Source organism: Oncorhynchus nerka, linkage group LG14 (assembly GCF_034236695.1).
Source record: "Oncorhynchus nerka isolate Pitt River linkage group LG14, Oner_Uvic_2.0, whole genome shotgun sequence".
NCBI lineage: Eukaryota > Metazoa > Chordata > Actinopteri > Salmoniformes > Salmonidae > Oncorhynchus > Oncorhynchus nerka.
In genome coordinates this window covers 62,300,270-62,327,288 of record NC_088409.1, presented here as the reverse complement: position 1 = coordinate 62,327,288, position 27,019 = coordinate 62,300,270, and the positions used below count along the sequence as shown (strand labels likewise).

Below are 27,019 nucleotides of genomic sequence, written 5' to 3'. Positions count from 1 at the left end.
AAAAAAAAAAAAGGTATTAGGTGAACAATAGATAAGTAAAGAAATAAAAACAGTGAAGAAAAACAACAGTAGCGGGGCTATATACAGTAGAGGGGCTATATACAGTAGAGGGGCTATATACAGTAGCGAGGCTATATACAGTAGAGGGGCTATATACAGTAGAGGGGCTATATACAGCTATATACAGTAGCGGGGCTATATACAGTAGAGGGGCTATATACAGTAGAGGGGCTATATACAGTAGAGGGGCTATATACAGTAGAGGGGCTATATACAGTAGCGAGGCTATATACAGTAGCGAGGCTATATACAGTAGAGGGGCTATATACAGTAGAGGGGCTATATACAGTAGCGAGGCTATATACAGTAGCGAGGCTATATACAGTAGAGGGGCTATATACAGTAGAGGGGCTATATACAGTAGAGGGGCTATATACAGTAGCGAGGCTATATAGACAGTAGAGGGGCTATATACAGTAGAGGGGCTATATATACAGTACAGAGGGCTATATACAGTAGCGAGGCTATATACAGTAGCGAGGCTATATACAGTAGAGGGGCTATATACAGTAGAGGGGCTATATACAGTAGAGGGGCTATATACAGTAGCGAGGCTATATACAGTAGAGGGGCTATATACAGTAGCGAGGCTATATACAGTAGAGGGGCTATATACAGTAGAGGGGCTATATACAGTAGAGGGGCTATATACAGTAGAGGGGCTGTATACAGTAGCAGTAGAGGGCTATATACAGTAGCGAGGCTATATACAGTAGAGGGGCTATATACAGTAGAGGGGCTATATACAGTAGAGGGGCTATATACAGTAGAGGGGCTATATACAGTAGCGAGGCTATATACAGTAGCGAGGCTATATACAGGCACCAGTTAGTCGGGCTGATTGAGGCAGTATTGTACATGTAGGTATGGCTAAAGTGCCTATGCATATATGATAAACAGAGAGTAGCAGTAGCGTAAAAGAGGGGTTGGCGGGTGGTGGAAGGCGGGACACAATGCAGATATCCCAGGTAGCCAATGTGCGGGGGCACCGGTTAGTCGGGCTAATTGAGGTAGTATGTACATGAATGTATAGTTGGGTGTTTGTAGTGTTTTGTCTGCCTGTCTGTGTGTCCGCGCCCCTAGTCACTCACCACTCCTAGCACAGAGAAGAAGATGACAGCAGCCAGACAGGCATAGGCAGTGTAAGCGCTGGCATTGATATCTGGGTGTCTCTTCTGGTACAGCTTTAACACACACAGCCCAGCGATCATATACATGAAGGAGGTGTCTGACAGACAGGAGACAGAGGAGGAAACGGAGACATTAATGACGTTTCCTACAGTACAGAATACCTTCCAGTACAGTTACTGTGAAGTAGCCCGAGTCCCAGATCTGTTTGTGTTGTCTTGGAGTCACAGAAATGTAGTTGGGCAAGACAGAACGAACCGATCTGGGACTTCGGCTGATTGAGAAAGCCATCTATTAAGGATTTGTGTTACAGTATCTTCCGGATCTCCCAATAATCCAACCGTGACATGAGTCTCACCGAACTGGAAGTTGGTGTAGTTAGGGCAGACGTGGTAGCAGGCACTCAGCAGCCCCTCCATCATCAGAGCTGTACCCATGGCGTAGAACAGCCCAAAGTGCTTAGGGATGCCGCACTCCTGCAGACAGGGAGGGAGAGACAGAGGCTCAGATTTACACTATATCATTGTCACTAGCTGGCTTTCCATCCAATTGGCGACAGATTTTCATGCAAACATTCTAAAATCCGCATAAAAAACAAAACAAACAAACAAAATGCACATTTTGCCACCAGACATCTGTTTCCATCAAATGGACTTGTGGATTTAAAAAAAAATGGCTGTGTGATGTTGTATAGAAAAAGAGAAACATATGACCATCCAATGTTCATTTCTCTAGAGGTTATTTAAGTAGCGGTGTCTGACCTGGCGAAGAGCCAACTCAGATGGAAACGCTGTCGTTATTGTGCGTCTGATTAAATCACCCTGGGAGTACGTACGCGTTTAAATTCCAATGTACACGAGAAAACATTCAAATGGGTTTCCCACAAAAAAGTTCAAATGGGTTTCCATCACATTTTCAACTCAACTGATGGTTTTGTCACTAAAAATGTTGTGTTATAGAGGGAATGTGCCCATTATGGTCTTGGCACGAGCGTTCCAGCCAACAGCTTGCAGATACAGTGCGGGTAAAATCTACACAAGATTTTATGGACAAAAGAGCGAGAATTTTTACTTGTCAAATGGCAGCCAAGCATCGATCGTCATGTCACCAGAATAAGACATATATTGGAAAGGCGCCGCCTCAAGCTAAGTCACCATTCACTTTCACCACCCGGTGAAATTCATAACTTCTTTCATCTGTAGCCTAATAAACCCCATGCTTTCCCTAATCATAGTGGGAGGACCACACAACATATCACTGCATGACTCGATATGATGGTTATTTTAGCAACATTTGCGCATAAAAGGCTTTTCCACCGCAATTTCTCACACAATTAATTTAACCTACACAAAACCCACCTTGTCCAGCGTATTTTGGAAAGTTTACTGACATATTTGCTGTTTCCATCAGGCATGTCGTCAAATGTTCTATACGAGACGTACTTGACATAAAAAGTTGGGATGGAAACCTGGTTACTGATATGGAACGTTCCATAGTGTGTAGGAAATCTCATCTGGACAAAACCCTCATGTCAACACCATGGGTGGTGATATGAATTCCATACATGGAAATATCAACATGTTCATTTCATGTTCTAATTGTTGATCACACTGCTATAATACCCTACGTGTACCTGTACCAGGGGTTGGTTTAGAGGTTTGTGTTGCCACCCCTGGAACACATACTGTCCCTAGAAGCAGCGGTTCGATCCCCCAGTTCCACCACTCTCACACTCTGTACTGTACCCCCGTCAGATATCTACACCTGTCAATAAAACAATTACAAATACAAAATATACAAGAGCATCATCTCAGTTTGATCTCTCACCAGTGCGTTGAGGTCGTTGCGGTCCAGCGCTCTGCTGTGGATGACGTCTCTCTGCAGCACGATGAGCAGGAAGAGGAGGCCCAGCATCACGTAACCAAGGTTACTCAGTATGTTGTTGAAGGCACTGCACACCAGAGGGTAGAGAATGGATGTCATGAATGATACAAGTCATACATTACACATACAGCCATATGCCTTTTTCCCTTATGACACACACACACACACACACACACACCTCAGATTCCCCAGGGGGTGTGCACACAGGAAGTTGTAGTAGCAGATGTCCTGATTTCCTGTCACGTTGACAACCTGAAGGAGACAGGGACATGTCACCATCAACACACTAGCCACCCACCCACCACGTGTGGATTCTACAGTCATATCTACTCACTCGAAGGCAATTCCTTTACAAATGCACACGTTATAACTCTGTAATAATGTAGCTATAACTGTGTAATAATGTAGTAAATGTGCAGTTGGGGTGTGAGTGAGGGCAGCACACAGTACCGTTTGATAAGTGATGACCAGCTGGATGACAGGGAGGGCGTAGAACACACCGATGGTGGCAATATTCCTGAGGAGAGCAACACTGACATTAACTGCCATGACACTGACAGTTGTACAATTGCTAATCGCATTGATACAAAACTAAGCTCCTCTCCTATCCAAAGAGGCAACTGATCACTAGCTAATTGTTATCATGCATTTGACTAGAGTACTGACAGACTGAGGGATGCCGTAGGGTCATAACCCCAGCATTGATGTACAGATTTTGAGCAAACTCTCCGCCCCACTCACCAGAAGTAGATCTGGTACTTTTTACTCAGAACCCTCTTGTCTTTGCGAGCGAGGTCCGACACACACAGGTACTTCTGCAAAAGGACAAGCGACCACATGAGTTTCATTGGGAGGGAAAAGGTAAACAAAAACAACAGAAGATGAGTATAATATTGAGTGATGCACAGGGGAGGAGCGGTAGAGGGGGAATGGAGGAGGGATGTAGGAGAGGTAGAGGGGGAATGGAGGAGGGATGAGGCATGTAGGAGAGGTAGAGGGGGAATGGAGGAGGGATGAGGGATGTAGGAGGTAGAGGGGGAATGGAGGAGGGATGAGGGAGAGGTAGAGGGGGAATGGAGGATGTAGGAGAGGTAGAGGGGGAATGGAGGGATGAGGGATGTAGGAGAGGGAATGGAGGGATGAGGGATGTAGGAGAGGTAGAGGGGGAATGGAGGAGGGATGAGGGATGTAGGAGAGGTAGAGGGGGAATGGAGGAGGGATGAGGGATGTAGGAGAGGTAGAGGGGGAATGGAGGAGGGATGAGGAATGTAGGAGAGGTAGAGGGGGAATGGAGGAGGGATGAGGAATGTAGGAGAGGTAGAGGGGGAATGGAGGAGGGATGAGGGATGTAGGAGAGGTAGAGGGGGAATGGAGGAGGGATGAGGAATGTAGGAGAGGTAGAGGGGGAATGGAGGAGGGATGTAGGAGAGGTAGAGGGGGAATGGAGGAGGGATGAGGAATGCAGGAGAGGTAGAGGGGGAATGGAGGAGGGATGAGGAATGTAGGAGAGGTAGAGGGGGAATGGAGGAGGGATGAGGGATGTAGGAGAGGTAGAGGGGGAATGGAGGAGGGATGAGGAATGTAGGAGAGGTAGAGGGGGAATGGAGGAGGGATGAGGCATGTAGGAGAGGTAGAGGGGGAATGGAGGAGGGATGAGGCATGTAGGAGAGGTAGAGGGGGAATGGAGGAGGGATGAGGCATGTAGGAGAGGTAGAGGGGGAATGGAGGAGGGATGAGGCATGTAGGAGAGGTAGAGGGGGAATGGAGGAGGGATGAGGGATGTAGGAGAGGTAGAGGGGGAATGGAGGAGGGATGAGGGATGTAAGAGAGGTAGAGGGGGAATGGAGGAGGGATGAGGGAGAGGTAGAGGGGGAATGGAGGAGGGATGAGGGAGAGGTAGAGGGGGAATGGAGGAGGGATGAGGGATGTAGGAGAGGTAGAGGGGGAATGGAGGAGGGATGAGGGATGTAGGAGAGGTAGAGGGGGAATGGAGGAGGGATGAGGGAGAGGTAGAGGGGGAATGGAGGAGGGATGTGTCAGACCTTTGTGCGGACGATGTTCTTGTCCGAGTCGATATCGGCCAACGTGTCATAGTCATCCTCCTCTATAGAGCTCAGAGACTCCTGTCGACTACGACCCGCTACACTCTCCAACGAACGTTCTGAGAGACAACAGTACATTTGTCAGTGACTCAGGGCTATATGTCTCAATTTGATAGTTTATTGGTTTTACGGCTTAAGATTTTTTTTTAAATATGATTTGGGACGTATTCAATAGATTGGTGATTCTGGCCAATGACGCATTCGTGATAATTACAAAATGTACAATTGAAATCATCCTCAACATTCCATCATTATCTCTGCATACAGTCCAACATGATCGTTGACCATATGTGATTGTTTTGGTTGAGGTCTCCATCTGTGGTCATCAGAGCATTAAATTACATCAAAAGGTATATAGATCTTGAACAAATTCTGAAGTGATTGACATGGGGCTGATTTATACAGTGAAGGGATGCGATTGGCTGGCTGGCTAAGGCAGTGAGGGTCACCAATGCGGATGGCTACGTGGTGGATGGCAGTTAGGAATGGTCTGCGTTTCAAAATCTCCTGTCCTGATAAACAAACACAGATAAACCAATAAGAAACAAGAGCACTCCGCAGCCCTCCAATCAAGGGCCAGTTTGGTGGTGAAATGCTGTGCAACATAACGTGAAGACGGATTTTGTGCCATGTTGACCCATTGTGTGTATTTGCACATCGGGGTGTGTACAGTATGTGAGTAGACGTCTGTATTTAGTCATCCTGCTCCATACCCATGTATCCGTAGTTGGCATCTGATGCTATGCTGTCTGTGATGGCCTCTGAGCTCAAAGTGCTGGCGTTGTCCACTGTAGAAACAATAGCAGAGAGAAACAACATTAAAAGCGTGCTTGAAGTGGTGTAAGTATTCACTTTGGCTGTGTCCCAATTGTCCTTCCTTCCTCCCAAAGTGTGCGCTTGTTCACTTCCCTTCACGGATTTGAAAGGAAATGACTGGTAAAAGAAATATGGTGAAAAGTGCAGCTAGTCCGTGACTCCCCCAGTCCAATGCTTTCAGATTGGTGGGAAGTAGTGGAGTGCACATTCACGAGGAGACTCACGTGAAACCAAGCAACACACAACAGACCTAGAACAGTGAAAGCCCGGCCATCCTCGGTTAGCTACATTGATTGACAACATCTTCACTCGAAACGTTTCAAATATCGTCACACTTGTAAAGTAAATGAGCACACACACACACACACACTCACTCACTCACCAAAGGAGCCGTATTCATAGGGGGAGACTGGAGTCACACCTGGCTTTCCTGTGGGAACAGGTAGAGATCATGTCACATAAACACACACCAAACACACGCAGTTAGTAGTCTACACTCTACCACAGCATCTAGATGAATGGTTAGTCAGAGAGGACACACCATGCCCTGTGGGTTCAGAGGTTGAAAAGTGAGGCAAGGGTTAATGCAAGGGTGCCCTAGGGTGCGAGTCCAATGGGAGATGAAGAGTGACTATTGAAAATAGAAGTCACTTTCAGTCAGACTCCCATTGGAACCAAACCACCGTAACCATCCTTTCATCCAAAGCATGACCATGGGCAGGTGTTTAGACATGCATGAGGATGATGATGATTCCTCATCCACCCAGATGATAAGCATTCATCCCTCCACTGGATGACATCATACTGGTGATAATAACTGTGAGATGGGTGTAACCATTTGTATAGCATGCAGGACGGGTAATGAGTAGTGTGAAACTGTGGGAGAGGCTCAGTCACAGGGAATATATCACTGCTCCAACATTCTTACCCAGTAGAGAGGCTGAGCCAAAGGTTTAGCATGGGGAGAAAGAAAAATGGACAAATTCAAATATACAACTTAAAGAGAAATAGACCAGTAAATCCTTTATCTGATGGGGCAACTATTAAATGGTACGCATTCCTTCTACAACAAATTTTTCAATCTTAAACACAGAGTTACAGAGATGGTTCTCTCCCCTCTTCCCTGTACACCCCTCTGACAAGGAAGTACAACGCAGTGTGCCGTTGTACTGGGTTGCTGGGATACCTGTCTCCGCGGGCGACATGTCCGCTGGGTTCAGAAGCCCCTCCCTCCTCCTGTGCATCCTGACCAGAGAAAAAACCCAGAGAGAGACACTTGAGTTCCAAAGCCTCTATATGACCGTGTATGAAATTATGTACTTACTGTATACGACAGTGGGGCGATCGACAGACCTCTTGTTCTCCACACAGGCCACCAGGAAGGTGAGCAGGTAGAAGGAGAGGAAGATGCCCAGGCAGAATAGCATGCCCATCACGTACACATCCGCTGAGACGGAGAGAGGGGGATAGAGAGAGAGGGGGGGGGACAGGGTAGAGCGTGGAAGGAGAGAGGGAGAGAGGGGGATAGAGAGAGAGAGGTGGGGGGGGACAGGGTAAAGCGTGGAAGGAGAGAGGGAGAGAGAGAGTGAGAGGAAGAGCAAATGAGAGAGATGTTAGAGAGAAACAGACGAATAGAAAGAGAGAGAGAGAGTCAGACAGTAACATTTCTCTCTGCTACATTGATGTACTGTTTGATGGAGCTGAAGTCCTTTGGCCTGCCTGGCTGAGTGACTCACAGCTGATAGCGGGCGAGACGACCACGTCCAGCGTTTTACTGCGGTTGCCGGCATCGATGAGCTCATCTGGACGGAGGGGGTAGAAGCGCAGGGGACCCCCACATGCCTCGTCCTCAGTCTTCACCACCACCACCACATAGAAACTGTTACTAGGGAAGTCCTTCCTCTGGGGGCCACAAGATAAGAAAAGGGGAGAGGGGGAACAAGACAGAGAGAACGAGAGAGAGAGAGAAAGAAAGCGAGAGAGAGCGAGAGAGAGAGAAAGAGAGAGAAGAGAAGAGAAGGAAGAGAGAGAAAGAGAGAGAGAGCGAGAGAGAAAGAATAGCGAGAGAGGAGAGAAAAAGAGAGGAGAGAGAAAGAGAAAGAGAAGAGAGAGAGAGAGAAAGAGAGAGAGAAAGAGAGAAGAAGAGAGAGAGAGTTGATGAAATGGTTGTCCATTGTGGCAAGTGAGCTGTAAAAATGTATTTATTGATCAATTACCTGATGTCTCCAGTGTGTGTGTGTATTTTTACCTGGACAGTGATGGCAGCTGTCTTGGTCATGGTTTGATACATTCCAATGAAGGCCACGTTGTTATCCAAGTCATACACTGGGCACTGATGATAAGGTAGAACACAGAATTTAGCAATCAGAGAGGAACAAGTGTATCTGTATGTGTGTGTGTGTCTGCCTGAGCGAAGAACAGGTGCAGCCAGGGCTAATGTGGTTGCCACGGCAACAGACCCCATCAAGTGTGTGGAATGCAGATTTCTATATTGGCCTACATTTCAGAGACCCCCCCCCCCCCCTGTGAGCTGATAACACACCTGACAGAGTTTACATTGCGTTTTAGTAACGCCTCTCTTTCACAGCTTTAAACTGCTTTAGGGTAAAATCAGTGCATTTCACAAGTTCATTCACAGCTGTCTAGGGTTTGCTGGGTTGCTCAGAATGAACTCAACACTGCCCGTGTGTGGTATATCGGAGGCTAGCCATTGGAGACAATAGGCTGAGGGACCACAGTCATTAGGGTACACCATAGCAAAGCGTTTTGCAACAGAAAACTAAAACAAGTGTTTATCTTTGCGTTTCTCAACAGTCCCTCCCTGTTTCAGTTCAGTTACTTCCGAGTTGTGGACTCGAGTCACACGATGACTCGATATAAAATAAAACAACTTGAAACTTGACTTGGAGCCTCAACACTCAGGACTCAACTTTGACTTGAGACTGATTACTTGAATTTATATCGCCAGGTTTTGTAATGTTTTGTCCGTCACGCATTTTGTGGCACAGAGTCTACGTGGATTATTCCACACGCAGCCAAAGGCATTACCCGCAGCACCGACCATGCAAAAGAAACTGCAACAGATTGGCTAGTGAAACACACACTCAGCACTCTGATTGGACCAGCAAACTGTCAATCAACACAGGTCGGATTGCTGATTTGCTGTACAAGCTATAGGATCGGGTGCAGCGTAAACCTTAAAATGTAGGAAGAGGATTGCCATAATACATATGCAGCTCCAAAAATGGTTTGGTTATCAAGAATATTAACCGTTTACTTTGCAAGCTCATCAGCAATGGGCTAACAATGACTAGCATAGGCCTACTGGTCTTTTGGTATGTAACAATTGCTTGAAATGGATCATTTACTCATGAAGCTTGCATTTGGAATTTGGAGTTCAAATGTATTATTACCGTGGTGAAGATGCACCATTGGCGTGGCTCTTCACTTGCACTCCTCAAACTCCCGCCGGCTGAGAGTGCTTTTTTCCCCTCTTGTTGACATGTTTGCTGTTGCTTTCACACGTGCATAGGCCCTGTTGCAAATCTATTTTCCATCTAATACTACAATAATTGCTAGCGTTTCATCATTCCATCCCCGTACCGTTTATTGCAACACGTAGACATTTCTGTTTCATGTCTGATAGGACTACAACACATTTACATTTAGCCGACCATTTCTTACCCTCTGAGTGGCGTGATGTTTTATGGTGCACATGAACATTTACAAGACTCATGTGGTAGAAGTTCTGTTTATGTAATTAAATGTATGCTTCCATTTGTTCATATTTCCCTTGGTTATGTCAGAGTTCCGTGTCTTCCTATTGCCGCGTTCAAAACAACTGGGAAGTCGGAACTGGAAACTCGGAAATCTCATACTTCCGACTTCAGTGCGTTCAAGACAACTGGGAAGTCGGGGAAAAAAACGAGCTCCGACTGGGAAAAAATAGTTTTGAACGGTCATCCAACTCAGAATTCCATCTCGGGATTCTAGAGCTCCGACTTTCAGACCTGAAGATCACTGATGTCATGATTTGACCTCGTATTTGTCTTGAGTTCCCAGTTGTCGTGAAAGCACCATTAGTCTCTGTCATTCTGGTTGTGTGTAATAGCAGTGCGTGCGCCTCAGTGCATGTAGAAATAGGCTACGTGGGCTGCGCTCCAGGCTTTGGAGAACGTAGAATAAGGTAAAAAGGATTGATCCATGGATGCATGGTGTTGAAATATCATTATGTCTGATTAAGAGGAACGTACCAATGGATGTGGAAATTGCCTTTAAATTGTAGAATCAGTTTATTGGATGTAATTGCCAATTTGGGTAATTGTATGGTCCTGGGGTCCGAGCTTATATAATTTATGCAGGTCTACCTGCTCCTGTTAAACAGATTCTATTTGGTTTCTCAAGGGGAGGCTGTACAGTCTTGCCCTCTACCTGTGTCCGTGCAGATTGTATCAGGCTTAACCTGAGGCTATTTCTTTTGGGCTATTGCAGGTGTACATTTGGTATGATATGGCGCTTTCACCATTGAATCACCAAGACCTGTAAATAAATCTACACGCCGAGCACGTCAACCTGCCTTGGCTTCTGCTGATGTCATGCCCTTACGACTGCCACAAGGTCCCTATTTTACAATGACATAAAGGTCTGTTGCAGACAACATAATGAAAAGGGCTGTCCTGGAGCCTCGATAAATAAATAAAAGATTTCTAGTTGAGAAAGTCATTGCGTGTACAGATTTCTTTTTTACTATGAAAACTTCTGACTCGACACGCTCTTAGAATGCACGACTTGGACTTGACCCATTAGACTTTGGACTCGACTTGTGACTTAAGACTTGCTTGTGACTGGAATAATAGTGACTTGGTCCCACCTCCGGTGCCTAATGAACAGGTTTGGTCAAGTTAGTTTACCTGGATGTCCTGGATGGACATGACAGAGCACGGGAAGGTCATCTCGGAGTTGACCTTGACGATAACCGTGTCCACACCGTCAGGGAACACATATTTGAAGTACTAAGAGAAAAAAGGAGTTATAATTATAAAAAAAGGATCACATATTTATCAGAACAAGTCATAATTCAGATTATTATTATAATATATATTTTTTATGTAATGCATACTTCCTAACAATACTATTCTACTATGTTGATAGATCTACAATTTTGAAAGACAAATCTATAGAACACAAAATGCAAAACATGTGTACACGCAAAATGTGTGATGTAACAATATAAATGTCCTTCCGTCTCTGTCTCGACAGCTGTTACGCAACACCTCAACAAATCACGCACACACATCCCTTCTTTAATCTCAATCACCTTCTTGGCCCTGGCCTTTAGACTTAAACAACCCCCCCCCCCCCCCCCACCCCCCCACCCACACGCACACCTCTCATGGCCACAGTATAAGGGTTTTATGGGAAATATGCTGTGTGCGTATGTATCCACGTGTATTTGAGTGTGAGTGGCTATGTTTCTCACCTGGGGTTGGGATGGTGAAGCAGTGAAGCTGAACTTCTTGTCTGTACTGTAATGAAGACAATAAACACTCAACAATAACATTAGCCAGTCAGGTCACACATACTGTACAGCACGCCATCTCTACTCTATGAGTGATGCTGTTGTGTCTTGGCTTGCTGTAGAAATAGGCCGTCACGATCGTGTGTAGGCAAGAAGGCAGTGTTTAATGCAAATTAGACCAGCTCTGCACAGTAGCATAATAGTGATATAAACTATGATGACTCAGAGTATTGACTATGTACTGTTGTGGGAGGCTGTGTAAGGCATGTAGTTCTACAACCAGATATCAGGTATCATGCATTCGCTCGGCAAGCTAGCAGGAAGGTAATGATCCCGGATGAAGATGACTCACTGGAGGGTGAAGCTGTCCACACGGCTGATCCTCAGCTGGTAGTGGGTGCCCAAGCTGGACAGGGTGGACACGTCCACAAAGAAGTACTGGGTCTCGGTGAGGGAGCGGGTGGGGGGCTGGCACAGCGTTCGGCCCACATGGGCATAGGGGTACTTCCTCTGATACCTGTAGCAGGGAGGGGGGCAAAGAGATAGCACTTCTCCACTCATTTCTATTCATCCAGGAAGTCCCATTGAGGCCAGAAGACCATTTTCTATATACACTGCTCAAAAAAACAAAGGGAACACTAAAATAACACATCCTAGATCTGAATGAATGAAATATTCTTATTAAATACTTTTTTCTTCACATAGTTGAATGTGCTGACAACAGAATCACACAAAAATTATCAAATTTATCAACCCATGGAGGTCTGGATTTGGAGTCACACTCAAAATTAAAGTGGAAAACCACACTACAGGCTGATCCAATTTTGATGTAATGTCCTTAAAACAAGTCAAAATAAGGCTCAGTAGTGTGTGTGGCCTCCACGTGCCTGTATGACCTCCCTACAACGCCTGGGCATGCTCCTGATGAGGTGGAGGATGGTCTCCTGAGGGATCTCCTCCCAGACCTGGACTAAAGCATCCGCCAACTCCTCGACAGTCTGTGGTGCAACGTGGCATTGGTGGATGGAGGGAGACATGATGTCCCAGATGTGCTCAATTGGATTCAGGTCTGGGGAACGGGCGGGCCAGTCCATAGCATCAATGCCTTCCTCTTGCAGGAACTGCTGAAACACTCCAGCCACATGAGGTCTAGCATATGCAGGGCCAACCGCACCAGCATATGGTCTCACAAGGGGTCTGAGAATCTCATCTCAGTACCTAATGGCAGTCAGGCTACCTCTGGCGAGCACATGGAGGGCTGTGCGGGCCCCCAAAGAAATGCCACCCCACCCCACACCATGACTGACCCACCGCCAAACCGGTCATGCTGGAGGATGTTGCAGGCAGCAGAACGTTCTCCACGGCGTCTTCAGACTGTCACGTCTGTCACATGTGCTCAGTGTGAACCTGCTTTCATCTGTGAAGAGCACAGGGCTACAGTGGCGAATTTGCCAATCTTGGTGTTCTCTGGCAAATGCCAAATGTCCTGCACGGTGTTGGGCTGTAAGCACAACCCCCACCTGTGGACGTCGGGCCCTCATACCACCCTCATGGAGTCTGTTTCTGACCGTTTGAGCAGACACATGCACATTTGTGGCCTGCTGGAGGTCATTTTGCAGGGCTCTGGCAGTGCTCCTCCTGCTCCTCCTTGCACAAAGGCGGAGGTAGCGGTCCTGCTGCTGGGTTGTTGCCCTCCTCCACATCTCCTGGTAGCTGGCCTGTCTCCTGGTAGTGCCTCCATGCTCTGGACACTACGCTGACAGACACAGCTCGCATTGATGTTCCGTCCTGGATGAGCTGCACTACCTGACTCCGTCTCATGCTACCACTAGAGTGAAAGCACCGCCAGCATTCAAAAGTGACCAAAACATCAGCCAGGAAGCATAGGAACTGAGAAGTGGTCTGTGGTCACCACCGGCAGAACCACTCCTTTATTGGGGGTGTCTTGCTAATTGCCTAGAATTTCCACCTGTTGTCTATTCCATTTGCACAACAGCATGTGAAATTTATTGTCAATCAGTGTTGCTTCCTAAGTGGACAGTTTGATTTCACAGAAGTGTGATTGACTTGGAGTTACATTGTGTTGTTTAAGTGTTCCCTTTATTTTTTTGAGCAGTGTATATATATTTTATTTTTTTGTCATACTTTCCCCCCTTTTCTTCATGGTACCCAATTGGTAGTTACAGTCTTGTTTCATCGCTGCAACTCCCGTAGGGACTCTGGGGAGGCAAATGTCGAGAGCTGTGCGTCCTCCGAAACATGACCCTGCCAAGCCGCACTGCTTCTTGACACACTGCTCACTTAACCCGGATGTCAGCCGCACCAATGTGTCGGAGGAACCACCGTACAGCTGGCGACCGAAGTCAGCGTGCGCCCGGCCCGCCACAAGGAGTTGCTAGAGTGCAATGGGACAAGGATACCCCCGGCCGGCCAAACCCTCCCCTAACCCGGACGGCGCTGGGTCAATTGTGCGCCGCCTCATGGGTTTCCCGGTTGCGGCCGGCTGCGACACAGCGTGGGATAGAACGTGGGTCTGTAGTGACGCCACTGGCACTGCGATGCAGAGCCTTAGACCGCTGAGGCACCTGGGAGGCCCCAGATGACCTCTTTAAGGGAGACCTGGCCAAGAGGGTAGCTCAATATACAAATCATGATAACAGACTTGAGCTCATAGAACATAAAAAGGCCTGTATTAGACTAGGTCACGTCCAAAATGACACCCTAATCCCTATGCAGTACCATAATTGCACTACATTTGAGCAGGGTACATGGGGAAAATAGGATGCCAATTCATATTACACAGCCTACGCTATTTTAAGGTTGAACTTAACCATGACCATTGCAGACAGCTCATAGCAGTGCCTATGGTGGGAAAATGATGATACGAACAGGATGATAGGAACAACCCCTGCTGTGAAAGGAACTGAGAATTGGCCTGTCAAATTGTGTCAACAAAAAACTGTGTGTAAATGAAAGAAAAAAGCTGCAACTTCCCAAAATCCAACAACCTAGCAAGTACTGTAATTATGGCTAGTGTCTGGGGAAATGAAGCCCATGCTTTATGTTTATGTGGAAGTGAAAGTTCAATGTTCAACGATGACTCGCTCTCAACTAGATGGCTTTACCACATGACACGGGTGTTCTGGTATTGCGCAAGTCCATGGGATTCTGTTAAGCCATGAAAGACAGGCTACTGTAGCGTTTCCCAAATTCGGTCCTCTGGACTTTTTGGTTTTTACCCTAACACTACACAGCTAATTCAAATGAGCAAAGCTTGCTGATGAGTTGGTTATTGGAATCAGCTGTGTAAGTGTTAGGGAAAAAAAAAAAAAAAAAACGTGCACCCCTTCGAGTCCCGAGGACGGAGTTCGGGAGACCCTGGGCTACAGTATAATAAAAGAACAAGTAGGCTCTGCATGCAGGCTAAACACTTAGACCTATATCATATAATAATTAGGGGGTGCTTATATAGTCCTGTTTCACTGTATGTACAGGTGTGAAATGGAAATGTGCTTTTTGCATATGCCACTCCCCCTGAGACACCCTCGGAGAGTGGGGTCACAGCCAGGGATCAGCCATTATTGACAGCAATCCTGGAGCAATTCGAGTTAATTGTCTCGCTCAAGGGCAGAATGACAGATTTGACTTTGTCGGCTCGGGACAAACAATAATCTTTCGGTTACTGGCCCAACCCTCCTAACCGCCAGAAACAGGGTTTGCGGTTTTCTTTTTCTTTGTATGTCTTCTTGCCCTGCCACCACTCCCATCTCTCTGTAATGTTTATAATACAGTGAGCTCAAAGTATTGGGACAGTGACATTTTGTTTTTGTTTAGGCTCTGCACTTTGAAATGATACAATGACTATGAGCTTAAAGTGCAGACGGTCAGCTTTAATTTGAAGGTAATTCCATCCATATCGGATAAACCGTTCAGAAATTACGGCACTTTTTGTACATAGTTCCTCCATTTTAGGGGACCAACGTATCGGGACAAATTCACTTAAGACTTTTAAAGTAGCCAAAAGTGTAGTATTTGGTCCCATATTCCTAGCACACAATGATGACATCAAACGTGTGACTCACAAGCTTGATGTCATCATTGCGTGCTAGGAATATGGGACCAAATACTAAACTTTTGGCTACTTTAAAAGTCTTAAGTGAATTTGTCCCAAAAACTTGTGGTCCCCTAAAATGGGGGGAAGGGGGAGGGGACTATGAACAAAAAGTAATGACATTTCTAAACGGTTCACCTGATATGGATAAAAAATACCCTCAAAATAAAGTCGACAGTCTGCACGTCATGTGTCGTTTCAAATCCAAAGTGCTGGAGAACAGAGCCAAAACAAACAATTAATGTGTCACTGTTCCAATACTTTTGGAGCTCATTGTATCTTCAACCCATGAATAAGTCAATATATCTAGCCTACATAATGAAGAGAGACACAGCAAAAATATACTCAAGGATAAACAAAACCTCTACAACATCTAGGACTAGGCTACACAACTGTATGGCCTGTTGGTTTAGGTTGTTTTCTTTGACAGAACTGAATAATTGAATACCAAAGTATAACCACGTATCGTGCTTCCCCTCCACTCTAGTTGAAAATGCCCAGGTGTATCTCAAATGGATATTGAGATAATACAATGGTTTGGTGATATAACACAGGGACAGAATCAGGATGTGCCAGGGCTGCAGCCAATAGGGCACAACATTGTGGAACGTTGACGATAGAAATGTCTTGATTAGAGCCGACTTGAGTCCTTATTCTACATGTCAGAGATGCATGTTTGTTTAAAATAACATAACGCTTCTGTCTGAACGTTCCACAACATTGTGCCCTGCTGAACGCACCTCAGGTGTGCCAGCAGGTTAGGCTACTCACAGTCCACGCAGTATGAGGGGGACCTGGAAGGACAGCACAGCCTGCTTCTGTCTGACCACAAACAGGATGGGACTGCTCTCTGCCCCCTCGGACAGTACGTCCACAGTCACACGGACCCCCTCCGTCTGCCAGGGCAGGGAGAGAGAGAGGGGGAGAGGGTTAGAGAAACTCAATTTAAAACGACATACAGTACCAGTCAAAAGTTTGGACACACCTACTCATTCCAGGGTTTTTCTGTATTTGTACAATTTTATACATTGTAGAATAATAGTGAAGACATCCAAACTATGAAATAACACTTATGGAATCACGTAGTTACCAAAAATGAGTACCTTTTACGGCTGCTGTCCCTGTACAGGGACCAAATCAGCGGAAATTGCAGAGCGCCAACTAATAGTACTCGATACAACTCAAACTTTCATTAAAACACACATGCAGGGTACTCAATTAAAGCTACACTCGTTGTGAATCTAGCCAACATGTCAGATTTGTAAAATGCTTTTCGGCGAAAGCATGAGAAGCTATTATCTGATAGCATGCAACCCCCGAAATACCCAAAGGGGACGTAAACAGAAATAATTAGCGTAGCCGGCGCTACACAAAACGCAGAAATAAAATATAAAACATTCATTACCTTTGACGAGCTTCTTTGTTGGCACTCCTATATGTCCCATAAACATCACAATTGGGTCTTTTTTTCGATTAAATCCGTCCATGTATACCCAAAATGTCCATTTATGAAGCCCGTCTGATCCAGGAAAAAGCACCTTTCCAAAACGCAACGGAGTTTTTGAAAATTAAAAAGTTGCCTATAAACTTTGACAAAACACTTCAAACTACCTTTCTACCTTTAGGTATTAATAAACATTAATAAATCGATCAAATTGATCACGGGGCGATCTGTATTCGATAGCAGCAAGTCTTGAAATCATCGTCCATATTCTCCCTTTCATAACTTCCTGTCTTGGGGTACACCGATGGAAGTGCCTATTCCTCATCCCACCAAGGATAAACTACAACTGAATTGCCAGTACTGGCAACATTGTGTGGAATCTGTAGGCATTGTAAACAGGGCTCTATCTATTTTCCCTTGCCATAGACAATACAGAGACTGGCGGATGGATATTTTTTGTGTGTTTTTGGTGAACAGTTTTCCTTGGGATTTTGCCTCCTAAACACGTTCTGTTATAGCCACAGACATGATTTAACCAGTTTTAGAGACTTCAGAGTGTTTTCTATCCACACATACTAATCATATGCATTTACTATATTCCTTGCATGAGTAGCAGGACGTTGAAATTTTGCGTGATTTTTAACAAAAAGCTGCGAAAATTCGCAGCCTCCCTAACAGGGTGCTCTCGAGTGGCTAGATGTACTTTACCATTCGGCCATCAGATTTGCCACCAATGCTCCTTATAGGACACTCTATACTCCTCTGTAAACTGGTCAAGTCTGTATACCCATCCCAAGACCCACTGGTTGATGCTTATTTATAAAACCATCTTAGGCCTCACCCCCATTTTTTTCCCTCTTTGTTGATAACACAGTGCCACCGACGTGGCCAGCTACCGAGGACTGTGGGCTCTCCTTCTCCGAGGCAGAAGTAAGTAAGATATTTAAGCGTGTTAACTATTGGTCGCCCGACTATGATTTTTCAACGCCGATATCGATAATTGGAGGACCAAAAAATGCCGATACCGATTAATCGGACGATTTTTATATATATATGTATATTTAATAATGACAATTACAACAATACTGAATGAACAATGAACACTTATTTTAACTTAATATAATACATAAATAAAATCAATTTAGTCTCAAATAAATAATGAAACAAGTTCAATTTGGTTTAAATAATGCAAAAACAAAGTGTTGGAGAAGAAAGTAAAAGTGCAATATGTGCCATGTAAAAAAGCTAACGTTTAAGTTCCTTGCTCAGAACATATGAAAGCTGGTGGTTCCTTTTAACACGAGTCTTCAATATTCCCAGGTAAGAAGTTTTAGGTTGTAGTTATCATAGGATTATTTCTCTCTATACGATTTGTATTTCATATACCTTTGACTATTGGATGTTCTGATAGGTACTTTAGTATCGTCAGCCTAATCTCGGGAGTTGATAGGCTTGAAGTCATAAACAGCGCAATGCTTGAAGCATTGCTAAGAGCTGCTGGCAAACGCAGTAAAGTGCTGTTTGAAATAATGCTTACGAGCCTGCTGCTGCCTACCACCACTCAGTCAGACTGCTCTATCAAATCATAGACTTAATTATAATATAATAACACACAGAAATACGAGCCTTAGGTCATTAATATGGTCAAATCCGGAAACTATCATTTCGAAAACAAAACATTTATTATTTCAGTGAAATACAGAATCGTTCCGTATTTTATCTAACGGGTGGCATCCATAAGTCTAAATATTGCTGTTACATTGCACAACCTTCAATGTTACGTCATAATTACGTAAAATTCTGGCAAATTAGTTCGCAACGAGCCAGGCGGCCCAGACAGTTGCATATACCCTGACTCTGCGTGCAATGAAAGCAAGAGAAGTGACACAATTTAATATTGCCTGCTAACATGAATTTCGTTTAACTAAATATGCAGGTTTAAAAATATATACTTCTGTGTATTGATTTTTAGAAAGGTATTGATGTTTATGGTTAGGTACATTCGTGCAACGATTGTGCTTTTTTCACAAATGTGCTTTTGTTAAATCATCCCCCGTTTGGCAAAGTTGGCTGTCTTTGTTAGGAAGAAAGTCTTCACACAGTTCGCAACGAGCCAGGCGGCCCAAACTGCTGCATACACCCTGACTCTGTTGCACAGAACGCAAGATAAGTGAAACAATTTCCCTAGTTTCCCTTCCCACCGCATCGATTATATGCAACGCAGGACAAACTAGATAAACTAGTAATATCAACCATGTGTAGTTAACTAGTGATTATGTTAAGATTGATAGTTTTTTTTATAGGATACGTTTAATGCTAGCTAGTACCTTACCTTGGCTCCTTGCTGCACTCGCATAACAGGTAGTCAGCCTGCCACGCAGTCTCCTCGTGAAGTGCAATGTAATCGGCCATGATCGGTGTCCCAAAATGCTGATTACCGATTGTTATGAAAATGGCCCTAATTAATCGGCCATTCCGATAAATCGGTCGACCTCTAGTGTTAACCCTCGCTGCCGCCCCAGACGACATCCCTATCCTCAGAGCATGCGCAGACCAGCTGGCTGGAGTGTTTCCGGACATATTCAATCTCTCTCTATACCAGTCTGCTGTCCCCACATGCTTCAAGATGTCCACCATTGTTCCTGTACCCAAGAAAGCAAAGGTAACTGAAGTAAATGACTATCGCCCTGTAGAACTCACTTCTGTCATCATGAAATGCTTTGAGAGACTAGTCAAGGACCATATCACCTCTACCTTATCTGACATCCTAGACCCACTTCAATTTGCTTACCACCCCAATAGATCCACAGACGATGCAATCGACATCGCACTGCCTTATCTCATCTGGACAAGATAAATAACTATGTATGAATGCTGTTAATTGACTACAGCTCAGCATTAAACACCATAGTACCCTCCAAGCTCAACATTAAGCTTGGGGCCCTGGGTCTGAACACCGCCCTGTGCAACTGGGTCCTGGACTTCTTGACGGGCCACCCCCAGGTGGTGATGGTAGGAAACAACACCTCCACTTCGCCAATCCTCAACACAGGGGCCCCACAAGGGTGCATGCTCAGCCCCCTCCTGTACTCCCTGTTCACCCATGACCTAGTGGCCAGGCATGCCTCCAACTCAATCATCAAGTTTGCAGACGGCACAACAGTAGTAGGCCTGATTACCAACAACGATGAGACAGCCTACAGGGAGGAGTTGAGGGCCCTGGGAGTGTGGTGCCAGGAAAATAACCTCTCACTCAATGTCAACAAAACAAAGGAGCTGATTGTAGAGTTCAGGAAACAGCAGAGGGTGCCCCCCCCCCTCCCCCCATCCACATTGACGGGTCCGCAGTGGAGAAGGTGGAAAGCTTCAAGTTCCTCGGGGTACACATCACTGATAAACTGAAATTGTCCACCCATACAGACAGCGTGGTGAAGAAGGCGCAACAGGAAACTGAAGAAATTTGTCTTGGCACCTAAAACCCTCAAACTTTTACAGATGCACAGTTGAGAGCATCCTGTCGGGCTGTATCACCACCTGGTATGGCAACTGCACCGCTCGCAACCACAGGGCTCTCCAAAGAGTGCTGCGGTCTGCCCAAAGCATCACAGGGGGCAAACTACCTGCCCTCCAGGACACCTACAGCACCCGATGTCACAGGAAGGCCAAAAAGATCATCAACGACAACAAACACCTGAGCCACTGCCTGTTCACCACGCTATCATCCAGAAGGCGAGGTCAGTACAGATGCATCAAAGCTGGGACCGAGAGATTGAAAAACAGCTTCTATCTCAAGGCCATCAGACTGGTAAATAGCCATCACTAGCACCTTAGAGGTTGATGCCCTATATACATAGACTTGAAATCACTGGGCACCTTAAAAATGGAACACTAGTCACTTTAATAATGTTGACACATTTTGCATTACTCATCTCATATGTATATACTGTATTCTACTCTATTGCACTTTAATCTATGCCGCTCGGACATTGCTCGTTCAATATTTATATATTTTTAATTCCATTCCTTTAGATGTGTGTGTATTGTTGTGACATTGTTAGATATTACTGCACTGTTGGAGCTAGAAACACTACCATTTAGCTACACCCGCAATAACATCTGCTAAACATGTGTATGTGAGCAATAAAATTTGATTTGAAGCAGTCATCAAGGCAAAGGTGACTACTTTGAAGATCCTAAAATATATTTTGATTTGTTTAATACTTTTTTGGTTACTACATGATTCTATTTGTGTTTTCATAGTGTTGATGTCTTTACTATTATTCTACCATTTAGAAAAATAAAGAAAATCCTTGAATGAGTAGGTGTCCAAACTTTCGACCTGGTACTGTACATACGCACACACCCATCAAACATACACACTCAAGTTTTGTATTTTTCACTTTTTGCAATCCTATCTTATTATACAACCAAATGAGGCTACTCATAACAAGTCGGTAGTTCTGTGTTCTTCAACCCTAATACTTGGGGACCGGATGGGCAGGTTTAATTCCAGCCTAGTACTTAGATAACATAATTAGTTGAAACAGGTGTGTTCGCACTAGGCGGCCGGTGCAAAAGCAGGATATAAGTGACCAAAGTGGTATTTGTGACCTGAACGATGTACTCACCTTGTTTCGGGAGACGGTGTGATTAAAGGCATAGATGGTTTGGTTGTCACTGGTAACCGTATCGTTGTAGGTAACATCAAATTCGGCATCTTTTTGGACCACCGTTTTAGTTTCTGCCCGTGCGCACCGCAAGTGGGTCACACATAACCACAACAGGACCACATAACCAAGTCGGAACCAGACTAAAACTGGGCCAAATTTACAACAGCTCCTCAAAACCATTTCCTTGCGATTTGTCAATAATTGCTGTGCTAGCTGAGCAACAGTTTGTCGATCAAAACGACCAAAATGCACTTGACCCGTCGGATGACAATAATAACATGAATGGCAAACTTACCTAACTAGGCAGCTCAGTTGTAATTTATCATTCACAACAGAACAGTTGATAGCGAACGACTACCTACAGTAGTGTGATAATCTAGCCAGCTAGCTACATTTGCTAGCTAATGATCAATGTATTACATCCACATCGCTCCTCCTTTCACCATCGCCAGCTAGCCACTCCTCGGTACTGCGACTTAAACTAACGTTAGCTAGGCGATAACAACACAACTACTACTGTACGAGCTAGATCCCGAAAGATTTACTCTCCAAGGTGTTTAGAGCTAATATCCTCCACATTTTATCATTTAGGTTGACATATCAGGTACCGTAAAGTGAACGTTGTTTTTGCATCTGTTGAATCGACTGGCCACGGGGAATGAATCTGTGTCACTCACACCCTCCCAACGCACGCAGTAAACAAACCAAGCACGGCGTAATGACGTCATTCTTTTCAGCACAAACATAGAAATAGAATGCATATGACCAAATGTATTGCAGTAAATTCTGACATAAGGAATATATACAATATTCCTTTGAAATAAAACACGTATTAGATCTATTATTGTTTTGATGGAAAGAGAAACACATTTTACTACATTTTTCCTACTGGACTAAGTGAGGGTATTTCAAGAAAGTGAGGTACGACTGGTTGTACATTTAAGGGCTTGTAAAGTATGCATTTCACTGTAAGGTCTACACCTTTTGTATTCTGCTCATGTGACAAATACAATTTGATTTGATTTGACTTTGCAGCTGGCTCATCTAACGGAAATAGATCAGCTCTGCCTCCAGTTCAAGATTCGTGACAAGAAATGTAAACCTGCCCATGTCTCTCACCTCAACTGCAAAGGCAAGGGGTACCAGTGCACCAAGTCTGGAACCAACAGGACCCTAAACAGCTTCTAACCCCAAGCCATAATACTGTTAAACAAGACTGTAAATAGCTAGTCAAATGTCTACCCGGACTACCTGCGTTTACTCCTTTTTGCACTAACTCTCTTGCACTGACTCTATGTACACACACACTGGACTCGGTACCACACACACTGGACTCGGTACTGGTAGTCCCTGTATACACACACATTCACACATACTTACACTGACACCCCAACACACACACACACACACACACGCTCAGATGTATACTGATTACACACACACACACACACACACACACACACACACACACACACACACACACACACACACACACACACACACACACACACACACACTTTCACACTCACCACATACTCTGCTGCTACTGTCTATTATCCTGTTGCTCACTTTACCCTTACCTATGTACATAGCTACCTGAATTACCTCGTACCCCTGCACATCAACTCGGTACTGGTACTCCATGTATATAGCCATGTTATTTTTACTCGTTATTGTCATACGTGATTCACTGTCTTCTTATTCCTCATATCACTATTTCTGTTTTTCATTTGTATTTTTTACATCTTTATCTTTTAACTATGCATTTTTGGAAAAGGACCCATAAGTATGCGTTTCACAGTTTCACCAATTCTTTACGAAGCATGTGACAAATGACAATTGATTTGATTTAGATTTGAACATAACAAGGTAGTTCAGTTGGAAACAGTACCTCTGCTGGTGTAAGACCCATCCTGCATGCAGGAAATGCTTCATTTCTTTCAGGAAAGGCCTGTGTACATAGGCTTCATGTGCTGCATGAACAGAGTTCCAATAATTACAGGATTAGTTCCAGGATTCTGTGAATAATATGAAGTACCTGTTACTTTTCTTGTTCCTGTGATAGTGTGAATGAGTTAGGTAAAATGATTTATCCTGGACACAGAATATTAAGTCTATAAATCTAAATTGAATGAATCGGAGTTGCATTACGGTTTAGATAATAGTTTCTACAGTCCCCCTGGGATGGTTAGCGGAAAGGTAAACAACACAGTCTCTGTGATTGACTGAATGTATTAGCACACCGTCTTGTAATTGTTCCAACAAGTAATAGTTCCAACAATTGTTTACAGACAGATTATTTCACTTACAATTCACTGTATCACAATTCCAGTGTGTCAGAAGTGTACATACACTAGGTTGACTGTGCCTTTAAACAGCTTGGAACATTAAAAAAAATTATGTCATGGCGTTAGAAGCTTCTGATAGGCTAATTGACATCATTTGAGTCAATTAGAGGCGTATTTGTGGATGTATTTCAAGGCCTACCTTCAAACTCAGTGCCTCATTGCTTGACCTCATGGGAAAATCAAAAGAAATCAGCCAAAAAATTGTAGACCTCCACAAGTCTGGTTCATCCTTGAGAGAAATTTCCAAACGCCTGAAAGTACCACGTTCATCTGTACAAACAATAGTACACAAGTATGAACACCATGGGACCACGCAGCCGTCATACTGCTCAGGAAGGAGACGCTACGGAGAGTGTGATCACAGTCATCCTGAACAGCTTCTGCTCTCATGCATGCTTCTGTATTGCTTGCCTCAAAGCTAGCATAAAAGGCATTTATCTCGTCTGGTAGGCTCGTGTCACTGGGCAGCTCACGGCTGTGCTTCCCTTTATAGTCCGTAATATTTTGCAAGCCCTGCCACATCCAACGAGTGTCGGAGCCGGTGTAGTATGATTGAATCTTAGTCCTGTATTGACACTTTGGCTGTTTGATGGTTCGTCTGAGGACATAGCGGGATTTCTTATAAGCGTCCGGGTTAGAGTCCCGCTCCTTGAATGCTCACACCTTTAACTCAGTGTGGATGTTGCCTGTAATCCATGGATTCTGGTTGGGGTATGTACGTACGGTCACTGCTTCCTGTTTTAGCTTGTAAGCAGGAATCAGGAGGATATAATTATGGTCAGATTTGCCAATTGGAGGGAGAGGGAGCGCTTTGTACGTGTCTCTGTGTGTGGAGTAAAGGTGGTATGGAGTTTCCCCCCCCTCTGGTGCACATTTAACATGCTGGTAGAAATGAAGGAAAACGGATTTAAGCTTCCCTGCATTAAAGTCCCCGGCCACTAGGAGCGCTGCCTCTGGATGAGCGTTTTCCTGTTTGCTTATGGCCTTATACAGCTCATTGAGTGCGGATTTAGTGCCAGCATCAGTTTGTGGTGGTAAATAGACAGCTATGAAAAATATAGATGGGGACTTTCTTGGTAAATAGTGAGGTCTGCAGCGTTTCATGATATACTCTACCTCAGGCGAGCAAATCCTCGAGACTTCCTTAATATTAGATTTAATATATTACATTGGCAATATAATTGATTTCTTTTGTTGGTTTTTAAGGTTAGGGCTTGGCATTAGGGATGGCAGTGTGGTTAAGGTTAAGGGTAAGGTCACAGTTATGTTTAAAATCAGATTTAGATGACTTTGTGTCTGTGCCAGCTAGTGACCACTCTCCAGAGCTTCCTCCAGAACAAGATTCATGACAAATGCCAACCTGTGAGATATGGGTCTACTACAGACTTGACTGATCAGCATCCCATGGACAGCACAACTAGATCAACACTTGAAACGGGCGCTAATCCAAATCTGGACCCTAAACCGAAATAAAAAGTTTAATTATTAGGCAATAACAGTGAAATAGTGCTGTGTCTCTTTTGCAAGGTTTCTCATCAGTTATAATTCACCAGAAAAAATGTTTGCATTCTTCCTTCGTCTCTCAACTCTTATATTTGCTTCTTCTAGTTTTACCATAAAAGTAGGAAGTAGACTAGCTCTCCAATTGTCATCAAATTCTTAGTCTTATTATACTAATTGATTTAGTGGTGGGCAAGGAAATATGTTATAATATTGATAAAGGAACTAGATCAATTTAGATTCAGAAAAGTGAATGGCCCTTGTGGGATCTAGATATCACACTGCTCCTGTAACACCCTCTACTGCTCATCCTGTTTCTCCTTGACCTGCCGCCATTCCCCCAGTTCTCTCTCTCTCTCTCTCTCTCTCTCTCTCTGTGATTGTGTGGGTGGAGACCGGTGTGCTGGAGTCAGAGCAGATCCCCACCAGCTGCAACCTGTTCCATAATCAAGACCTCTACAAATACTCAGCCCTGCCACTTCCATGCTGCCAGATCACAATCTCTGCTCAGTCAGTCCACGGTTCTAGCCGTTTGTTACAATTCAGATCCTGTTATGCTGTTGTGCCTGTTGTCCTTGCCTGATGTTGTTTTTCTCTCCGCTACAGTTGTGCCCGCTCTGACACTGGTCCCTGTCTCTAGTCCAACGTCTCGTCATCCTGCTACTCTGTCCTGGATTCCTCACTCTACCACTCCCTTGGATTCCCTTCCGGACCTGCTTACTCTGTCTCAACTCCTCTCGCTCCAGCCTCAGCACCTGGTTTCCAGCAACCCGCCTGAGCTTCCCCTTGACCTGCACTCCATCTCCCCCTTGTGTTTCAATAAATACCTTGTTACTTAATCCCAGTCTCCTCATCTGAGTCTGCTCTTGGGTCCCCCTGTTCCACTCTGCTTAACACTAGATTCTAGCTGATTCTCTGATAGTGAAGTCATGTAATCAACATATCCAGTAAAATAAAACCATTATGCTAGCCTACATCTCTTTGATGTACATTTTGATCAATGCGGTGCTCCATGAATACAGTTGTATACCCTTACACCAACTCGGGCATATTATGCGTAAGTAAGAGATTGAGGCCTATTATATCCATTCCAGTTCACCATAAAGAGCTGTCCTTTCAGGGCCCTAATTTGTCTTCATCAATCCTAACCTATTGCACCCTCCTGATGAAAACAGCGTTGATGTATGAGCCTGTTTAGGCATCCCAACGGGTTTTTCCCCCAAAAGTGTAAATATAAAGCCAACCATCCAAGATGTGCTTTAGAACATGTCCCCAGTTATGCACTTTACGTTTGCTTCACCCTAAATTTAAAATGTGAACATGTTGAGATATTCTTAAGGTCTTGTTTGATGTTTTCTTTCTGTGCTGACTGATACATTGTGTTATATTTCCTGGCTGTCAAAATATTAGTTTAATTTGTATTACTCCACTCATACAG

General features: G+C 44.6%; 1 protein-coding gene across 3 annotated transcripts in view; it reads right to left on the bottom strand.

Annotated features, from left to right (window-relative positions):
• Positions 1–22,417, bottom strand: part of LOC115141620 (SID1 transmembrane family member 2-like) — a 28,434-nt gene extending 6,017 nt beyond the window's left edge. Inside the window, exons 1-19 of one of the 3 annotated variants that reach the window (XM_029680657.2) lie at positions 21,692–22,417; positions 16,391–16,515; positions 11,861–12,025; positions 11,470–11,515; positions 10,901–11,002; positions 8,239–8,322; positions 7,727–7,892; positions 7,344–7,437; positions 7,177–7,235; positions 6,373–6,420; positions 5,888–5,962; positions 5,624–5,686; positions 5,115–5,233; positions 3,814–3,887; positions 3,523–3,589; positions 3,251–3,324; positions 3,016–3,139; positions 1,547–1,664; positions 1,152–1,288 (exon numbers count right to left, since the gene is read on the bottom strand). In XM_029680657.2, coding sequence (XP_029536517.1) covers positions 1,152–1,288; positions 1,547–1,664; positions 3,016–3,139; positions 3,251–3,324; positions 3,523–3,589; positions 3,814–3,887; positions 5,115–5,233; positions 5,624–5,686; positions 5,888–5,962; positions 6,373–6,420; positions 7,177–7,235; positions 7,344–7,437; positions 7,727–7,892; positions 8,239–8,322; positions 10,901–11,002; positions 11,470–11,515; positions 11,861–12,025; positions 16,391–16,515; positions 21,692–21,913 — 1,962 coding nt within the window. In that variant the 5' untranslated portion in view covers positions 21,914–22,417. Of the gene's footprint in view, positions 1–1,151; positions 1,289–1,546; positions 1,665–3,015; positions 3,140–3,250; positions 3,325–3,522; positions 3,590–3,813; positions 3,888–5,114; positions 5,234–5,623; positions 5,687–5,887; positions 5,963–6,372; positions 6,421–7,176; positions 7,236–7,314; positions 7,438–7,726; positions 7,893–8,238; positions 8,323–10,900; positions 11,003–11,469; positions 11,516–11,860; positions 12,026–16,390; positions 16,516–21,691 lie in introns of all 3 variants that reach the window. The other 2 variants (XM_029680658.2, XM_065000243.1) reach the window with 2 other exon arrangements.
• Positions 22,418–27,019: the final 4,602 nt, after the last annotated feature.